This window comes from Brienomyrus brachyistius, chromosome 12 (genome assembly GCF_023856365.1).
Source record: "Brienomyrus brachyistius isolate T26 chromosome 12, BBRACH_0.4, whole genome shotgun sequence".
Classification (NCBI taxonomy): Eukaryota; Metazoa; Chordata; class Actinopteri; order Osteoglossiformes; family Mormyridae; genus Brienomyrus; species Brienomyrus brachyistius.
Genome location: NC_064544.1, coordinates 7,691,335 through 7,710,605, shown reverse-complemented (window position 1 = coordinate 7,710,605; position 19,271 = coordinate 7,691,335). Strand labels below are relative to the sequence as shown.

The 19,271-nt window shown below is 45.6% G+C and overlaps 1 protein-coding gene and 1 long non-coding RNA gene across 9 annotated transcripts in view; both read right to left on the bottom strand.

Moving 5' to 3' along the window:
• LOC125704445 (catenin alpha-2) overlaps window positions 1-19,271 on the bottom strand; it is a 144,425-nt gene that overhangs the window by 8,618 nt on the left and 116,536 nt on the right. For 4 of the 5 annotated variants that reach the window (XM_048969996.1, XM_048969999.1, XM_048969997.1 and 1 more), the window contains 8 exons: window positions 15,940-16,032; window positions 15,264-15,420; window positions 14,843-15,043; window positions 12,993-13,144; window positions 11,073-11,186; window positions 8,673-8,854; window positions 8,348-8,453; window positions 5,690-5,824 (listed from right to left, as the gene is read on the bottom strand). In XM_048969996.1, the coding sequence (XP_048825953.1) occupies window positions 5,690-5,824; window positions 8,348-8,453; window positions 8,673-8,854; window positions 11,073-11,186; window positions 12,993-13,144; window positions 14,843-15,043; window positions 15,264-15,420; window positions 15,940-16,032 (1,140 nt within the window). The remainder of the gene's footprint in view (window positions 1-5,689; window positions 5,825-8,347; window positions 8,454-8,672; window positions 8,855-11,072; window positions 11,187-12,992; window positions 13,145-14,842; window positions 15,044-15,263; window positions 15,421-15,939; window positions 16,033-19,271) is intronic. The other variant, XM_048970000.1, reaches the window with a different exon arrangement.
• On the bottom strand, window positions 5,831-8,003 carry LOC125704451 (uncharacterized). Of its 4 annotated transcripts, none has more exons than XR_007381139.1 (3): window positions 7,821-8,003; window positions 7,461-7,724; window positions 5,831-7,196 (listed from the first exon to the last, which is right to left on the bottom strand). It is a non-coding gene; the product is annotated as an uncharacterized LOC125704451 (long non-coding RNA). The 4 variants fall into 4 exon arrangements; XR_007381142.1 differs by having other exon boundaries at window positions 7,090-7,172; window positions 7,533-7,724; XR_007381141.1 differs by having other exon boundaries at window positions 7,113-7,148.

Here is a 19,271-nt window from a genome sequence, read left to right as displayed (position 1 = left end):
TTCAGGGAGTATGTCTTGCACTCTCAGTGAAACGGCTGAAGCACTTCTTAAGGCAGCTAATGTTCCTTTGGCTGCTCAGCCTGTCCCAGAGTCAGTAGTCCTCGTCGGATGTGGTGGACTGACCACAAAGCCAAAATGCATTTACGAACTGAACATTGATGTCTATGGTCTAAAATTTTCAGTACCTACACTGGTTGTGCCTGGTCAACTAGATGATTTCATCGTAGGTAGTAATGTCTTGCGGTCAGTCATTAGTTCCATGAAATCTTCTGAGAAGTATTGGGATCTTATTTCTTCTCGTTCAGCTAATTCTGACTGTGAACAGTTTCTCCAGCTTATTAGTTGTGTCTCCCGCTGGTCTAGTTCCACTGTGCCCAATAAAATTGGAACAGTAAAACTCAGACAGGCAATCACACTGCTTCCACGCAGCGAGTATGTAGTGTGGGGAAAGTTGCCCAGTGAGGCTCCAATGTCACCAGGGAGTACTGTTGTTGTGGAACCAACATCCTCCCGTGCTACACCTAAGAACATTATGGTGGGCCGGGTTGTTACACCTATGTGGGGTGACAGATGGGTGCCCATGAAGATCCTGAATGCTTCTCAGCACCCTGTAACCATGCGTCGCAATGCGAAATTGGCGGATGTATTCCCTTGTCTTGCCCTAGAAGATCTGACCTTCATGCAAGGGCTAGCTAATTCTTCTCGAGTGACTGATGCTTCGTCTCCACAAGCAGTTCCTGATCCTGTACGTAGTCTTGCGGGGTGTGGATTAGGTGACATTAACATCGAAGGGTGTGAGGTGTCCGGCGAGTGGAAAAATAAGTTGGCAGAGCTTCTTCTTTCGTACCAGGATGTCTTTTCTCGTGGGAATCTAGATTGTGGTGAAGTGAGAGATTTCGTACACCGTATTAGACTCTCTGATGAGAAGCCATTTAGATTGCCTTACCGCAGGGTTCCACCAGCTCACTACCATAAGTTAAGAGAGGTTCTGACTGAAATGGAAATGAAGAATATCATCAGTAAGTCAGTGAGTGAGTATGCTTCACCTTTGGTGATGGTGTGGAAAAAAGATGGAGGCTTGCGTATTTGTACAGACTTTCGGATGCTGAATGCAAGAACATTCAAGGATGCGCATCCTTTACCGAACCCGGCAGACTGTCTTGCGGCTCTTGGTGGTAATGTTTTCTTTAGTACAATGGATTTGACTTCAGGGTTTTACAACATTCCTCTGCATGAAAAAGACAAACATTATACAGCCTTTACGACTCCTCTTGGGTTGTACGAATATAACCGGTTGCCTCAGGGCCTTTGCAATAGTCCTGCTTCATTCATGCGTATGATGCTCAGTATTTTCGGGGATCTTAATTTCTCCAATCTCCTTTGTTACTTAGATGACCTACTTGTTTTTGCACCATCAGAGGGTGAAGCTCTGGAGCGTCTGGAGATGGTGTTCTCGCGTCTTAGAGCTAACAATTTGAAGTTATCCCAGAAGAAGTGTCATTTCCTCCGAAGGTCTGTCCGGTTCTTAGGGCATGTGGTGGGTGAAAGTGGAGTTTCGGTCGATCAGGAGAAAGTTAATGTCATAACAAAATTCAAGAAGGAGGACTTGATGGAAGCAGACGGCTGCACTCCATCTCAGAAGAAGGTTCGATCCTTTCTCGGCATGGTCATGTTTTACCAGCACTTTATTCCAGATTGTTCATCTCTGGCTAAACCGCTGTTTGGTTTGACTGCAGGTCAGAAACGTGTGCAAAAGGGCCGATCAATGCGAAAGAAACCAGGAACATTCCGTGTGCTAACACCAAGTGATTGGTCTTCAGCTTGCGATAAGTCTTTTGCTGATCTTAAATCTGCTCTGTTGGGCAGCACTGTCCTAGCACATCCTGACTTCAGTCGTCCGTTTGTTCTGTCCACTGATGCTTCGCTTGATGGTCTCGGAGCGGTACTTTCGCAGGTCCCGGAGGGGGAGGAGAAAGCTAGGCCGGTAGCCTTTGCCAGTAAATCCCTTACACGTAGTCAGGTTAATTATCCTGCATACAAGTTGGAGTTTCTTGCCTTAAAGTGGGCAGTGTGCGACAAGTTTAGTCATTGGCTCAAGGGTCATGAGTTTACGGTATGGACAGACAACAATCCACTGTCTTATATTTTAACCAAGCCGAAGCTGGACGCTTGCGAGCAGCGATGGGTGTCAAAACTAGCTGCTTATTCTTTCGACATCAAGTATATTCCTGGCAGACAGAATGTGGTGGCTGATGCATTGAGCAGGGAGCCCTTTGTGAAACCACTTTACCGTCGGCTAATGTCGGAATCATACTCTGAGTTGCTTGACCAGACGCAGGGTGTGAGGCATGAGCTTCTTCAGGATGCTTTTCGGCTTTCTTGCATGCCTCACTCGCTTGTGCATTCAGACGCTGCATCTGCCCCGTTGTCATCTGAGGTGGTCTCTTCTTTATTGTCCGCACATGATGGTTGGGAGTCAGCCTCAGCCCAGCGTGCATTGACTTTGGCTGGAAGCCTGAGTGATGTGGTCCCTCCTGCTAACGAGGTGTTTCAAACCCTTTCCCTGTCTGACTTACAGTCCCATCAGAGCCAAGATCAGGTAATCGCCAGTGTGGTACCTTACGTGGTGAGGAAGCGTAGGCCTTCGAGGCGGGAACGAGCCCATGTGACTGTTCAGACATTAAAACTTCTAAAGCAGTGGGATAAGTTGACAATATTGAATGGTGTCCTGTATCGTGTCACGAAAGATCCTATGACCAAACATAAGCGATTCCAATTTGTGGTTCCTAAGTCCTTGAGATCACTTGCACTAACTGGTATTCACGATAGTGCTGGTCATCAAGGCTTTCCACGTACTCTGTCTCTTGCTCGGCAGCGCTTCTTCTGGTGTGACATGGAGAAAGATGTTCGTGCCCACGTGAAAACATGTAGGCGATGTGTTGTCAGTAAGACTCCTGAACCTTCAGCGAGAGCTCCCTTGGAGAATATTAAGACCTCAGCTCCACTTGAGCTGGTCTCTATTGACTTTTGGTCAGCAGAACATAATGATAAGTCTGTAGATGTGTTGGTGATTACTGACCATTTTACTAAGCTGGCACATGCTTTTCCTTGTCGGGACCAAACAGCAAAGACCGTGGCAAAGAAACTTTGGGATGGGTTCTTTTGTGTTTATGGCTTTCCTGAAAGACTGCACTCTGATCAGGGCACGAGTTTTGGCAGTGAGTTACTTGCTGAGCTTCTAGAGTTGACCAATATTGAGAAGTCACGGACCACACCGTACCATCCGATGGGTAATGGTGGAACTGAGAGGTTCAATCGTACACTGGGTAACATGCTGCGATCGCTGCCTCCAGCAGCAAAGCACAAGTGGCCACAGTTGGTACAAAGTATGACTTTTGTTTATAATTGCACTGTCCATGAGACCACTGGCTTTGCCCCATTTTTCCTCATGTTTGGTCGGGTTCCCAGACTGCCAGTCGATTTAGTTTTCAGAAATGTCCTTCGCGATCCCTCGGTGTGTGATTATGATAAGTATGTGAAGTCCTTAGTGGATAACCTTCGTTCAGCAATGCTTCTTGCTCAAAAGAATTCCACTGCTGAGCAGCGACACCAGGCTCAACAATACAACAAGAGAGCCAAAGGCTATGCCTTGTGCATTGGTGATGCTGTACTGGTAGCTAACAAAGGTGTAAGGGGGAAACACAAATTAGCTGATAAGTGGGAACCTGTATTGTATACAGTGGTAGAGTCAAATCCCTCCACTCACGTCTATCGGGTCAAGGATGGCAATGGCAATGTGAGAGTTGTCCATCGCAATTTACTTCTCCACGCTGGGTTTCTGCCACTGGGGGAATGCCTTTCTGATGGGCCTGTCTCCCAGAGGACTGAAGCGGGCTCCTTACAGGATCTCTCTGCTGGTGTTGATCACGTTGGATCTGAAGGTTGTGATACCTCTCCAGTCAGTAGTCAGACGGCGGCTGCACAGCCAGATACCCCTTGTACAGAGACTGCAGTTGATACCTCTAGTCCGACATGTCATAATTTGGTAGACTCTAGGGGTTCTCCTAGTGAAGGTGCTGTAGTTGTATCTCCTTTACCCCACATCCTTTCCCACCCTGGGTTTAGGCAGCCTCAAGTTAATGTAGGTGAGGGCTCTCGTGTTTCACGGTTTGGGAGGATGATTAAACCTGTTCGACGGTTGCTTGAGTCTATGTCACATGTTGTTCCCTCCTTTGAGAGTAGATAGATTGGAGGCACATTAGTGCTTGTTTTTTTTGTTTCTTTTTGTTATTTGGCACATTGAATGGTGTTTTTCCTCTTCTTTTTTTTTTTTTTTTTCTATTAAGTCCTGTATGTACCATGATGTTGCTGTCATGGGTGTTAACAGTCATCGGACTGAGCTGTGTAGTGTATGTGGCACTATGGTTTCCCGAGGATGTTCTTTGAGGTTTTGCAAGGCGCCATGCATGCTTCAAGTGCTCCTTGACCCTACTTTGGGGTAGTTGATTCACTGGGTTATACTGTGTTTGTATAATGCTCTTTCCTGGTCTGTTTTTTTTTTTTCTCTCTCCCGCCCTATGTAAGAATTTTGTGTAATTCTAGGGGGGTGAATGTAACAAAGTTGTTTTGGTATGTATAATTACTCAAAATTCCTTATTAAAATCCTGGTAAAATGAATAGGAGAGGGAGTAAGGAGAATTCCCAGAAGGCCCTGCTTCATGGTGCCTCCCACTGGTAAAAAGGGGGCGTGACGCGTTTCCTCTTCCTCTTTCCCTGTCTCTTCGAGGAAGAGGTAACATGGCTCTCTCATTAACCCAATTAAATAGAAAATAATCCTTTTATTATTATATAAAATTCCTGTAACAAAAGTTTAAACATATCATTATTAATATATATCAAGCAATATTTTAATGTATGAACTTCATTTGGTTTGTGTTTTTCTTTTTATTGTCGGGGTGCACATGGGCAGAATGTTGAGCTGCTACATGCTTCTGGGGAATTAATACTTTGCTCTTCATTACCAGGTATGTTTTGTTTGTTTTATTTTTTTTATATATTGATGTATATTTTTTTTCATTTCGCTCTTTCCCTGTCTCTTCGAGGAAGAGAATGTTGAGCTGCTACATGCTGCTGGGGAATTAACACTTTGCTCTTCATTACCAGAGAGAGAGGAAAAGACACGTGCCAATAAAGGGACGTCGGATCCCGAGTCCAGAGGAAGCCACGCGGTGTCGTCTCTCCCTCTCCCGCACCCACACACCACACACAACAAAAAAAATACACAACGCAGAGTGAGAGCATCAGCTCTCGGACTTTAACCGGGACTATGTTTTAACTGGGCTCGCTTGGCACGATCGGGCCGTAAACAAAGACCCAAACGAGACCGGTTACATCTACATTTATTTAAAGCAGAACCTATTTTGATGCATGTTGCTAGGATACATCTATGATTTGGTGCTACTCGTATAACACAGACCGCACAGATTTCAGGCTGTTTAAATGCATCTTTATCCTTTCATTCTGGTGCCAAACACTCATAGAAGGCAACAGCCATCTATTCCTGGAACTTATTTGTTTATTTCATCAGACAAGAGACAGGAAATGAGGCAGTGCCGTCCATCTTGTAATGCTGCATTGATCTGCATATACATCACGGTACCGTTGCCATCGTGTAACTGTGTTGACTCACCCCTGAGACAATGAGCTCCCCTCCAAGGTTCTGCACCTCTGCTTTCACCTTGCTGCAGATGTTCAGCTGATGGCAGTAGAGAGCAATTCTCTGCAGGTAGGCAAGAAGATCCTGCTTGCAGGCTGAATCAGGACACTGGAAAACAAGGCATTTGTAGTGGTGAGGAGAGCATGGAACATTCCGCATGTGTTTACAGTGAGCATAGTGACAGGGAAAGGGTAACTGCTCAGGCAGAAGCACGAGAAACAGCCTCACCAATCCCAGATGCATGGTGATGCCAATGCCGGCAATTTCTGTTCATCCTGCCTCTTTCTGTGATTTATTTATTGATTTATTTTGCTACGCAGCTGAATGATACTGCCACAGATCATACTGAAAATACTGCAGACAATGTTTTTTTGATATTAGTGCAAATCCTATCAATGTTATATTGATACACCCATTAATATAAAATGTATACAGCAATACAATTCACTTGCTCTCTTACATTTTCTTGTTAATAATCCAGAAGCAGGGCTGTGACCCTCTTTCTCCTTTGATGTTCCTGCATTATGCATGCTAAGATGATCCAGGCCCCACAGAATTTCTTTTTGAGAGCCACTGTAGGCTCCTCTACTGCTCTGGCAGTGCCACCTCCACCTGGTGACCTCAGCCCTATTGTGTGTGCCTGCTGCCTTGTTACCATAATCATACTCAGCCGAGAAAGCTGCATCTTTACACTGTTATAGGCAGAGCTGCAAATTCCACAAACCCACTTGCCTCCAGTGAGTAATTTAGATGAAGGGTAAAAGCAAAAACCTGAACACTAGCTGACTGGATAGTAAAAAACATTGCATGTTGTGACTACAACAAAAAAACACTTCACACTGAATATTCATCTCTCGGCACAGGGTACGTATATCACTGCCTGTCTGAAAATCTCAGGTGATGATGTAGGTCTACGTAGCCAATCCCAATTTCAAACTTAGTTACCCAATCCATTTGAAGTGCCAGATCAATAGAGGTGCACAGAGTTACCCTCCTAAAAGATCAGCACAGAATTCTGTTCTCATCTTAATCAGCATGCTCCTGTAGACCATTCCATACTAAAGGGGCTGCCTGAATACTCTATTACTCTAATACACTATTCAACTTCTCAGTCAGATACCAACCTTCTTTGAGATTCTGACAGCTGTCTGCTCCCTAAAAAATGACCCCAGGCATTGACGATATCCCTGCCAAGTTGCTGAAGCATGGAGGATACCTCAAACCACCCCATGGCTTTTACCTCAAACCACCCCATGGCTTTTACCTCAGACCACCCCATGGCTTTTACCTCAGACCACCCCATAGATTTTACCTCAGACCACCCCATGGCTTTTACCTCAGACCACCCCATGGCTTTTACCTCAGACCACCCCATGGCTTTTACCTCAGACCACCCCATAGATTTTACCTCAGACCACCCCATGGCTTTTACCTCAAATCACCCCATGGCTTTTACCTCAGACCACCCCATGGCTTTTACCTCAGACCACCCCATGGCTTTTACCTCAGACCACCCCATAGATTTTACCTCAGACCACCCCATGGCTTTTACCTCAGACCACCCCATGGCTTTTACCTCAGACCACCCCATGGCTTTTACCTCAGACCACCCCATGGCTTTTACCTCAAATCACCCCATGGCTTTTACCTCAGACCACCCCATGGCTTTTACCTCAGACCACCCCATGGCTTTTACCTCAGACCACCCCATGGCTTTTACCTCAGACCACCTCATGGCTTTTACCTCAGACCACCCCATAGATTTTACCTCAGACCACCCCATGGCTTTTACCTCAGACCACCCCATGGCTTTTACCTCAGACCACCCCATAGATTTTACCTCAGACCACCCCATGGCTTTTACCTCAAATCACCCCATGGCTTTTACCTCAGACCACCCCATGGCTTTTACCTCAGACCACCCCATAGATTTTACCTCAGACCACCCCATGGCTTTTACCTCAGACCACCCCATAGATTTTACCTCAGACCACCCCATGGCTTTTACCTCAGACCACCCCATGGCTTTTACCTCAGACCACCCCATGGCTTTTACCTCAGACCACCCCATGGCTTTTACCTCAGACCACCCCATGGCTTTTACCTCAAATCACCCCATGGCTTTTACCTCAGACCACCCCATGGCTTTTACCTCAGACCACCCCATAGATTTTACCTCAGACCACCCCATGGCTTTTACCTCAGACCACCCCATGGCTTTTACCTCAGACCACCCCATGGCTTTTACCTCAGACCACCCCATGGCTTTTACCTCAGACCACCCCATGGCTTTTACCTCAAATCACCCCATGGCTTTTACCTCAGACCACCCCATGGCTTTTACCTCAGACCACCCCATGGCTTTTACCTCAGACCACCCCATAGATTTTACCTCAGACCACCCCATGGCTTTTACCTCAGACCACCCCATGGCTTTTACCTCAGACCACCCCATGGCTTTTACCTCAGACCAGCCCATGGCATTTACCTCAGGCCACCCCATGGCTTTCATTATGCATTCATCTACAGTTACCAAGGCCTGTACTGATCTACAACGATTATAATTTAATAATACATTATTTAGAGCAAAATCCATATAAGAGATATTCAGCATGACCTGGTTTAGGCTACCTGGTCTGCCACAGCCCGGGCCAGCTTGTCCATCCTGGATCCTGCTTCTGCGATCTTTTTGGCAGCATTAATCACATCTGAGGAATTCTTCAGTGGCCCTTTACCTCTGTGACCAAGCAATACAGTGAATGAAATCAGATTATTCAGACCAATTATGAAGAAATTATTGTTCTGCAGAGTGACTAAAGTTATTTATACTTTTTATTTAGGAAGGAAAATAGTTTCCCTATTGTGCCAAATTATGGCCAGTTGGCCTGATCTATAAATCAGAGAAACATTCCTTGTTGTAAACTAATTCATGTCTGAGTTGTCCAGTCCCACGCACCTGGTGAAGTCTGTCATCTCCATCATGATCATGCACATCTGCTTGGCCAGCACAATGATGTCATTTCCATTATCATCCCACTTGGCCACCTCGGCGTCCAGCTTGCACTTCTCCTGCCGGAAGCTCTCCACCTGCTCAGCGATCTTAGCCTTCTCCTCCTGTGGCAGCTGAGCCATGATGGCCTGAGATGGACGGTTGGGGTTGGACAGGAAGGGGGCCAGAAGAAATAGGTTAGAATCAGATTGGCAGCAATTTCTCCTATACATCTCAAAGAGTTCACAGATTGACTTGACAAGCACATTTGAGGGACACAGCTGTGTTTTATGGTTTAGCGAGATATGTCACTGTCTGCTTTCTGCCTGTTAATCCATGTTATCAAAATATAATCAATGACAGAGATTTAATGTGATAGAATTTACAGACATGGACAAATTTGTTGGTTCCCTTACAGCTCATTGAAACAATGCTTCATTTCCCCTGAAAAATCATTCATAAGTAATTGTCTAATGTGCACCTGCATGCCTTTAGTATGTGATAGAGTAAACCAATAAAACTGTGAAAATAAATGATTTATTATTTTACAAAGATATTCTAAAATAGTATGGACAGATTTGCTTTATAGTCATGTTTCAAACTGTTTAACCTTAATTAGTATCACAGGTGCCGTCAAGCTTTTCATCAGACATTCAGCCAATTTAAAGGGAAAGAACATGCCACTGTGTTGTTTGGTATCATTGTGTCACCACACTGAACATGGACCAGAGAAAGCAGAGGAGAGAGCTGACTGAGGAGCTCAGAAAGGAGATTACAGATAACAGTGTTAAAGGTAAAGGCTATAAGACCATCTCCAAGCAGCTTCATGTTCCTGTGACCACAGCTGCCAATATTATTAAAAAGTATACAGGTTCATGGGACTGTAGCCAACCTCCCAAGACGTGAATGCAAGAGGAAATGCAACCTCAGGTTGATCAGAAGGATAGTGAGGATGGTAGGAAAAGAACCACGGAAACCATCCAAAACCATTCAAGCTGAGCTCCAAGGTCAAGGTACGTCACTGTCTGATCACACCATCCATCACATTCTGAACAATAATGGGCTCCATGGAAGAGGAGCCAGGAGGTCTCCACTACTGACAGAAAAACATACAAAAGCCAGAGTGGAATTCGCCAAAATGTATGCTGACAAACCCCACAGTTTCCGGGAGATTGTCCTTTGGACTGATGAGACAAAACTGCAGCTTGTTGGCCAGACACATCAGCTGTATGTTTAGAGAAGGAAATGAAGCTTTAAAAGAAAATAACGCCAAACCTACAGTGATTCATGGGGGGGTCGGCTTTGTTTGGGGGCTGCTTTACTGCATCTGGCACGGAGAACCTTGAATCTGTGCAGGACACAATGAAGTATCAAGACTACCAAGGCGTCCTGGAGCCAAACACACTGCCCCGTGTCAGAAAGCTTGTTTTTTGGAAGGGTACAAATTTGTCCACGTCTGTATATAAGGTATACAAATAATTTTTTTCCTCTTTATTTTGTTTAGTAATAGATGTTTTGATCTGGGGACAACCTGGACCATAATGAATTATGCATTGCAGTTACTAGGACTATAGGCATTTATTAAAATGCATGAAGGCATGTATTATTAAAAGGCTGTGTGTTGCATTGCTTTCCTCTGCATAGTCATACTTTTCTTTACTTTATCCTTTGAGTTTTGTAAGTTTCAACACCAACAGGAAAACAGCGACCATGCAAGAGGAGTAAAGTGACCCATAATAATTCCATAATGATAATGGAACACGGATGGCTGCCTCCCCCCAGGGTGGAAATGTAAATTCCTGATATGATCCCATCGATGCATGGATTATGAGCATCTGCAGGTACATGTCTGCGTGTTACCTCTGTAATTATATAAGTATGATGAGTTAACCTGTTAACTAAGCCTTTACTATTCTGGAGTTTCACCAGGTTATAATCGCAGTCACTCCACACACTATTCTTTTGTAGATTCAACATATTTTAAACATTAGACTTTTTTGCAGACATCACACTGGTCGTAAAATGTATTATTTGCACTGTAAATTTCCCATTTTAACAGAATATCAGTTTTCTCCATATGCTGTCCAGCCCTTTTTGCAGTATTTCTTCAGAAATGGCACCTTGTATCTCATACAAATTTAAACAGGAAGATATTAGAAAATATGAGAGATTGAAATGATCTGAATAATAAGAACCACATATTTGTGATTTTTTTTAATGAACCTAATCCCTAACCCTGAATAATCTAATCAATCAATCAATCCATCCATCCATCCACCAGCCACTCATCCTGCCCAGGGCCACAGGTGCGTGGGACAGGGTCAGGCTTGGGGTTCGGGTCCTGGCCTGTGAGTGTGCAGGACTCACTCTGGCACTCTGCCCAGCAATGAGCTGGTCATCCTCCGTCTGCACGCTGGTGCGGCTGCGAGCGTCATAGTCCTCCTGCTCGAAGTCGGAGTCGTCCTCCAGCTCCTCTGGTGTCTGGCCAGCAGGGAAACATAAAAACGGAGAGTGACGCATTAGCCCTGTGATGCTCCGTCAGCTAGAGTCCAGGTGTAACAGCAGAGCATCTGCCTGGAGGTGCGCGTTCTGAGCAGTGTCTGGTGCTGCAACAGATGACCTCTACTGTAACAGTAAGAGTTCCAAAGGAGAGTCTTCTTAATATTCTCCTGTATGTTATCAGCAAGGTTATCAAAGGGCACATCTGAGTGCCCATCATGCATTTGTGTGGGGCCTGAGTTTTGGGGCCCCCTCTTGCCCACAAACAGACACTACACATAATATATATAAAAAAATCGTGTTCCCTATTTAGGAGATGCTGAAGCAGCATGTTCTGTTAGCCAGACAGCTAGATATCATCTTGTTACTTTATTTGCTAGTTATTTAGTTTGTGTTTTGCAACCTTTCAGGGAAGTCAGGGGCCCCAAAGTGACTTTTTGATTGGGGTCCCAGAGACAACAAGCCTGCCCCAGTAAGGCTCTTAATCCAGGCTAAATGGGTGCCCCTTGGTCTCCCGAAGAACTCTACAGTGACTCCTCAGTCACTGTAACACCGACATCACTCTGCACACTGTGTACGCTGACCAGTAAGGCTCCTAATCCAGGTTAAATCTCAGTGCCCCTTGGTCTCCCGAAGAACTCTACAGTGACTGAGGAGTCACTGTAAACACTGACATCACTCTCTGCACACTGTGCATGAGTCCCCATAATCCCATGAGTACTGCTTACATCAGTTCCTACTGTCCGTACTGTTGCTATATTTCTCAGGTCTCTTGCACATTGCGCTTATATTGCACAGCACAGTCACTTTTCCCTTATCACTTATGTATAGATTATGTACATATTTCATATATTTTTTTTATTTTATATTGTTATTTTTATATATTTTACTATTCTCTTATGCACAGCTGCTCGGAGTCACCAGGGTTACATTTTACTACATATTGCATGTGTACAACTGTGCATGTGATGAATAAACTTCTTGACTCTAACATGCCTTTCAGTATCATTAATATAAAGGCATAAAATATTAAAGAGTTAAAGAGTTGGGAATTAATTAAAAAAGGGGCAGCTGGAAACATGAACAACTTCTTATGGTATTCATTATGATGTAATAATGTATTCATGTGCCAAGGCTGGTCCATCTCTGGGCCTAAAGCTAAATATCTCTACTGTTAAACATTCATAATGGTTTAGCTACAAGACCCAGAAACAGCTTATTCAGAATCATTCAAAATTACATTAATATGAGCTCCATTAATGCGTGCAGTAAATAACACAGAATTTGTAAGCATAGTTCATTTTGCAGTACTATTTTAAAGATGTATTCAAGAATGAATTAAACAACAATCAGAGCAGAATGCAGGCCTGTAGCTCAGTCTAAGACATATGGAGAAAAGAAGCTGAGCTGAGATGGTCAAAGGAACATCAAAGCCACGTTTTACATTATTCACCAGCAGCAGCTCATTTCCCATAATTTGCTTTTGTAGCGACACTCGGAGTGCTTCCAAAATATTAACGTTTCATAAATTGTGTATGTTGCTGCAAAAGAGGCATTGCACCCATCTGTCACAGGAAAGCCCCGAAGACACAGGAAAGCCTCCAGTTAACATCTGAGCATTTCTCACAAACTCCAGTGGTCCAGGCTGAATTGGTGAAGTAAAAAGAGGATGTGCCCTCTTGAATGCTAAGTTAATGCACAGATATATCAGCTCTGTGAGTCATGCTGCAGACCAGAAGTAGGCTAGATAACAGCAGAAAGGTCAGTGGCTGGTGCTGTAAGACGTACCCTGATCATGAGGACCGCCTTCCTGATGTCACGAACGCCGTCATACACGAGACGAGAAGCGTCGATGAATTCATTCTCCTCAAAGGTCTGCGAAGGGGTTGTGCTCAGTGCTTCAATCGCAACCTCAACTTGTTCAGCAAAACGGGGCATGACTGCAACACAGGGGAAGGAGAGAGAGTTGGCACGTGTCATTCAGGGTGAGCTCTGTCCTCACCCTACAAGTCAATGCACCTTTGGAAAATGGCTTACACTCCTTTCCACACTAATGAGGCCTCAGTGTGCCAATCAGCTGCTTCACCTTGTCTGGGCACACTGGAGCAGATTCAGGGGCAACCATGGGCCTGCCTGATGGGTGTCACAGGGCTAGGCTGGGGACACTCTGCATGTCCTACGTGTCATACACACCTGGGGCCTGATGGGTGTCACGGGGCTGGGCTGGGGACACTCTGCATGTCCTACGTGTCATACACACCTGGGGCCTGATGGGTGTCACAGGGCTGGGCTGGGGACACTCTGCATGTCCTACGTGTCATACACACCTGGGGCCTGATGGGTGTCACAGGGCTGGGCTGGGGACACTCTGCATGTCCTGCATCATCATCATCATCATTGCCATCACCATCATCATTACCACCACCATGACCATCTTCAACATTATCACCATGATCACCATCATCATGATCACTACCATCACCATCATCATGATCACCATCAGCATCACCACTACCACCACCACCATCAACAGCAGCATCACCATTATCATCATCATCATATCTACCATCACCATCTTCACGATCATCATCATCATCACCACCAGCTTTATCATCATGTTCCCACTGATTCTCCCGTTAACACCTCAGGTGAGACAAGGCCTCTCTCCATGGCCACATACTCAAGCTCACTCTAAGGGGATCCACAAATGGTCAAATGAAGCAGATGTTCAAACCTCCTTTGGAAGCCATCCACGTGGCCTCCTTATAAGATGCTCAAACCACCTCAGTTGACTCCTCTCAGTCTGAAGAAGCAGCTACTCTGTGCATGTTACTCCTACATTTAAAATTCAAGGTCCCATTTTATATCTGGAAAAAGGATTGAAATTTCCCACCCCTCCAGTTACCATGAAGAACAGCTTCAAAGCAGCCAATGGACTGTGTTCTTATGAATTTAAATCCATTGCATACATCAGTCATATGACTTAACTTGGATAATTAATTTACAATAGCTAAAAATGTCAATTGGGTGAATCGCTGCACAGACTACAAACTGGTACCTTTCTCAAGGAGACACAGCCTCTCTCTCCTTAGAACAAACGTAACTTAAATTAGGAATCTGCCCGCGGGAGGACGAGCAGTGAAGGGATTTTCCCCTGGGCAAAAAAAATATATATATATATTTATCTACTTACCTACTTACCAACTATCCCACCCACCTACCAGAGCAACTAACTCCATGAAAGCGCTCCAGACATAAACTAAATAAGCGGAATGTGGTGACAGTTAATCACTGGACACTGTCTGAGTTTGTGTCTTTCAGTGAGTGTGCTTGAATGTAACGGACAGCTCAGAATATAATGGACTGTGCCAGAAATAGACTGGAGAAAATTATTGAACCATTTTAACAAACCATTTAAATGGACACCCAGAGATTGGTAAACATACAGTTTACCAGGGATGCCCAGTGCTGTGTGTGTACCGGTCTCTGAGAGGATGGTGGTTGGTAATAGAGGTTAGCAGCAGACCATTTAAAGGGATGCCCAGTGCTGTGTGTGTACCGGTCTCTGAGAGGATGGTGGTTGGTAATAGAGGTTATCAGCAGACCATTTAAAGGGATGCCCAGTGCTGTGTGTGTACCGGTCTCTGAGAGGATCTTGAGGGAGTCCAGAACACGCTCTGTGTAAACGCCACACTCATAGTTCTCCATCTCGGCATTGATGATATGCACAACGCGGGCAGCCCGGCCTCGGATGGCGCCTGCAGTCCGATCCAATGTGTCCACATCGCCCTCCTGTAGCGCAATGACGCATTTATTCACGTCCTCGAGGATGTGGTTTTCTGAAGGAAACGGGGGGGGAGGAGGGGGATCAGTCTGTGTCTTCATGATCGTCGTCATCGTCATCATCATCATCATCATCATCCTCAATGAACGAAAGTATCAAAAGCCCAAGTACCCCAATATGTCCACAGCAGCTCAGAGTGTAGGACAGATGATGAAATGAATTCCTTCAGTTTGTAGTGCATGAACCTTCACATACTTATACTCAGCAGAAGATACCTGAGACAGACAGGAAGTCATCCACGGAGGTGATGTCATCCACAGCTTCAGTCAGCACCCGGACCTGCTTCTCCCACTGATCTTTGAAGACATCCATATTATCCTGGGCGACTTTGCTCTGAGGACGTGCAGCCAGCGTAAGAGCAGCATTGATCACCTAGGAAACAGAGATAAGAAAATGAATATCATCCACATACGCTGGTTTACCTATAAGAAGGTCAGCTTTGCTGCACCTTTAACCTGTACCTGGCTAGCAAATTATGGCATTTTATTATTTTGCTTTATCATGATTTATACTCTTGCAAAAACTGGACCCAACTCTATCGTCATTTCCTTAATGTGGTGGTGCTCACTTCATCAAAATGACTGTTAAACAGAGGGAGAAAACTGCCATCTTACAACAGAACAAGCATTTCGAAAGAAAACAGAAGACTAAACCATACGAGAAACAGAATATTTTGAGCTATAATTCAAACAGTGGATGTTAAGGCTTAGTGACTCTGAAACAAAAACCTAAAATGTGCATGAAGGGGCCTGAATGTCCTGTCCATAAACCTCTGTGTGTCCCATCCCCCCCCAGGAATGTCACCGTGCTCTTCCAAACACGCCTGGCTTTAGGTCACATGCTCTTAGTGTGAGGTGAGTCAGCCCTGCTGGCCGTGGCTGGTCCCCCTACCTGTGGACACAGGCTGTCTATCTGCGTGGCGGCCATGCGCACCAGCTTCACACCTTCCTCGTTGTTGGAGATGGAGCAGGCCAGGTTTGCCACCTGCGGGAAAGGCCATGGAGCAGCTGGCTCACTCAGACATCGGACACAATCAGAGTCCAGTGCATGTGAAATGCGACATTTTACACACAGACCACAGTGCTGTTCTCACACTCCCTGTTGATGTCATTAACGTCCTATGCTGCAGGCACTACGTATGACTGACGCCATGAGCGTCAGTGGAGGACATCTCCATGCTGCACGAATCATTTCCACTTCACAGCACCTTGTTTTGAGCCACATATATCAATATGTTGACCCTCACATGCAACACGTAGCATGTGGTCCCTCATAGATCAGTAGAATTTATCAGATAAGGCACACAGATATGCAGACATCCAGGGAATTATTAATGACCATAAACAGCACGTCAAGCTGCTGCTAGCTTCCTAAGAGAAACATGACACTTTCACCTGGATGTAATAGATGATAATAATCCCCTGTTCTACATCCATATCCAATGTGTGGTTAGGGTCAGCCTGAACACTATGCCAGGAACAAACACTACAGATGGGATGCTAGTCCATTGATGTGGCTCACACCCCAAGGACAACTGAACCAGAAAGCAGAACAGCTGACAGAAAGCAGCAGAGCACGGGATAACATGCAGACTCCACAGGGGACAACATGCAGATTCCATGGGGCACAACATGCAGAGTCCACGGGGGACAACATGCAGACTCCACAGGGGACAACATGCAGATTCCATGGGGCACAACATGCAGAGTCCAAGGGGGACAACATGCAGACTCCACAGGGGACAACATGCAGACTCCACGGGGGACAACATGCAGATTCCACGGGGGATAACATGCAGATTCCACGGGGGATAACATGCAGACTCCACAGGGGATAACATGCAGACTCCACAGGGGATAACATGCAGAGTCCACGGGGGACAACATGCAGACTCCACAGGGGACAACATGCAGACTCCACGGGGGACAACATGCAGATTCCATGGGGGATAACATGCAGACTCCACGGGGGATAACATGCAGACTCCACAGGGGATAACATGCAGAGTCCACGGGGGACAACATGCAGAGTCCACGGCGGACAACATGCAGACTCCACGGGGGACAACATGCAGACTCCACGGGGGACAACATGCAGATTCCACGGGGGACGACATGCAGATTCCACGGGGGATGACATGCAGACTCCACAAGGGATAACATGCAGACTCCACGGGGGACAACATGCAGACTCCACGGGGGACAACATGCAGACTCCACGGGGGACAACATGCAGACTCCACGGGGGACAACATGCAGAGTCCATGGGGGAAAACATGCAGAGTCCATGGGGGACAACATGCAGATTCCACGGAGGACAACAAGCAGAGTCCACGGGGGACAACATGCAGACTCCACGGGGGACAACATGCAGAGTCCATGGGGGACAACATGCAGAGTCCACGGGGGACAACATGCAGATTCCACGGGGGATAACATGCAGACTCCACAAGGGATAACATGCAGACTCCACGGGGGACAACATGCAGACTCCATGGGGGACAACATGCAGAGTCCATGGGGGACAACATGCAGATTCCACGGGGGACAACATGCAGACTCCACAAGGGATAACATGCAGACTCCACGGGGGACAACATGCAGAGTCCATGGGGGACAACATGCAGACTCCACGGGGGACAACATGCAGACTCCATGGGGGACAACATGCAGAGTCCATGGGGGAAAACATGCAGAGTCCATGGGGGACAACATGCAGACTCCAAAAACAGTCCGCTTGGCAGCACCTGAACCGAGCTGTGGAGGTGTGCTAACTAGCCCAGCTAAGCCACTGTGCTGCCCACGGAGTGATCAAAATGAATAAGAAAACGTACACAGTATTTGGAGTCTTTGCTATAATGTCATTTACATAAAGCTATTTCATTAATAGCTAAAACCTACACAGGACTACACAGTCAATTATGCAGATCATCAGAAAATGCAGCTTCATTTAAAAACATGTAAATCAAAATCAGAATAAGAATCAGAAAACTTTATTAATCCCGGAGGAAATTACTTAAACTAATGCTTCATGCTAGACTACAATTCATCAGGAATGACAATGGTGTACTGGGAAATGGACTGGATACGTCCAATATCTGTAGTGTTTCATTAGCTTTGGCCTTTGCGTGGCGGTAATGATGTCTCATCGAGAAAGATGAATGATTATTAATTGTCTTAATTTTATGGTAGTTTAGCAAGAAGAAGCATAACCAAGGTATTATAAAGGGGTTATTCAGTACCAGTTATGTACAAATCATATTAATTTGCAAGGATTAAATGAATGTGCTGTCAATGAAGTAGAGGCTGGCTGTTTAGCTAATGCTACACTGCTAATGCAGGACATTTTAGATAAGACACTCTTAGGGAGATTCCAGCCTTGCAGTGTATGTGTCGGTGCCAAGCTGCCTTCATAAAAATAAATGACTCTCTTTTACACACAGAAAGAGAATGAAGAAACGGTGATGATGAGGATGGTGCTGGAGTGTGTGCGTCTTAACAAGCTCGCTGTGTGATTAAAAGCATCAGGTGAAATGCAGACGTACTGCAGTAACTCAGAGCCACAGGAGATTAAGGCCTCGGTTTGTTTAGCTGAAATTAGCAGCCGTTTATAACACAGACATGTTAAGCAAGGGAGAAACCAGAAAGGCCTTAGCAGTTTCCTGCATCCTGCCCGCCCTGTGCTACAACGGCGGCATCACTTTGGCATGTATCCCTTTACTCATTTACATCCTACAATGGAGGCCAATGTCACAGCCCACATTCTCCATGACTGCTTATTCCAGGTCAATGCAGGGTGACACTATGCCTGGACCCCTCCCAGAATGAACTGGGCACAACAAACAGAACAGAGGATGGGATGCCAGTTCATCACAGACCTCATAGCTGAACCCAAAACCCCAGAAGTATGACGCCACTGAGCCACACCAGCCGGCAATGCTGGTTGTTGCAAGAAAGCTGTAAGATGTGTCATCAATGCAGCACAACACACAGGTACACTACCAAGGATTCAGCAGACCGCCGCTGTAAACTGAAGAGGAAGAGTTCAAACTAAATAAAGCGATTAGCTGCAACCTATACAATGTTCACAATAAGATTAATGTGAATTAATCCTGCTGCTGTGATGGTTAAAAGTCTCAGCAAGTTGCTGTGATAATGAAAAGGTTCAGCCTTTAAGCTGCCTACCATCAGGCACGTCAGCAGCAGGAAAAACCAATGGGAAAA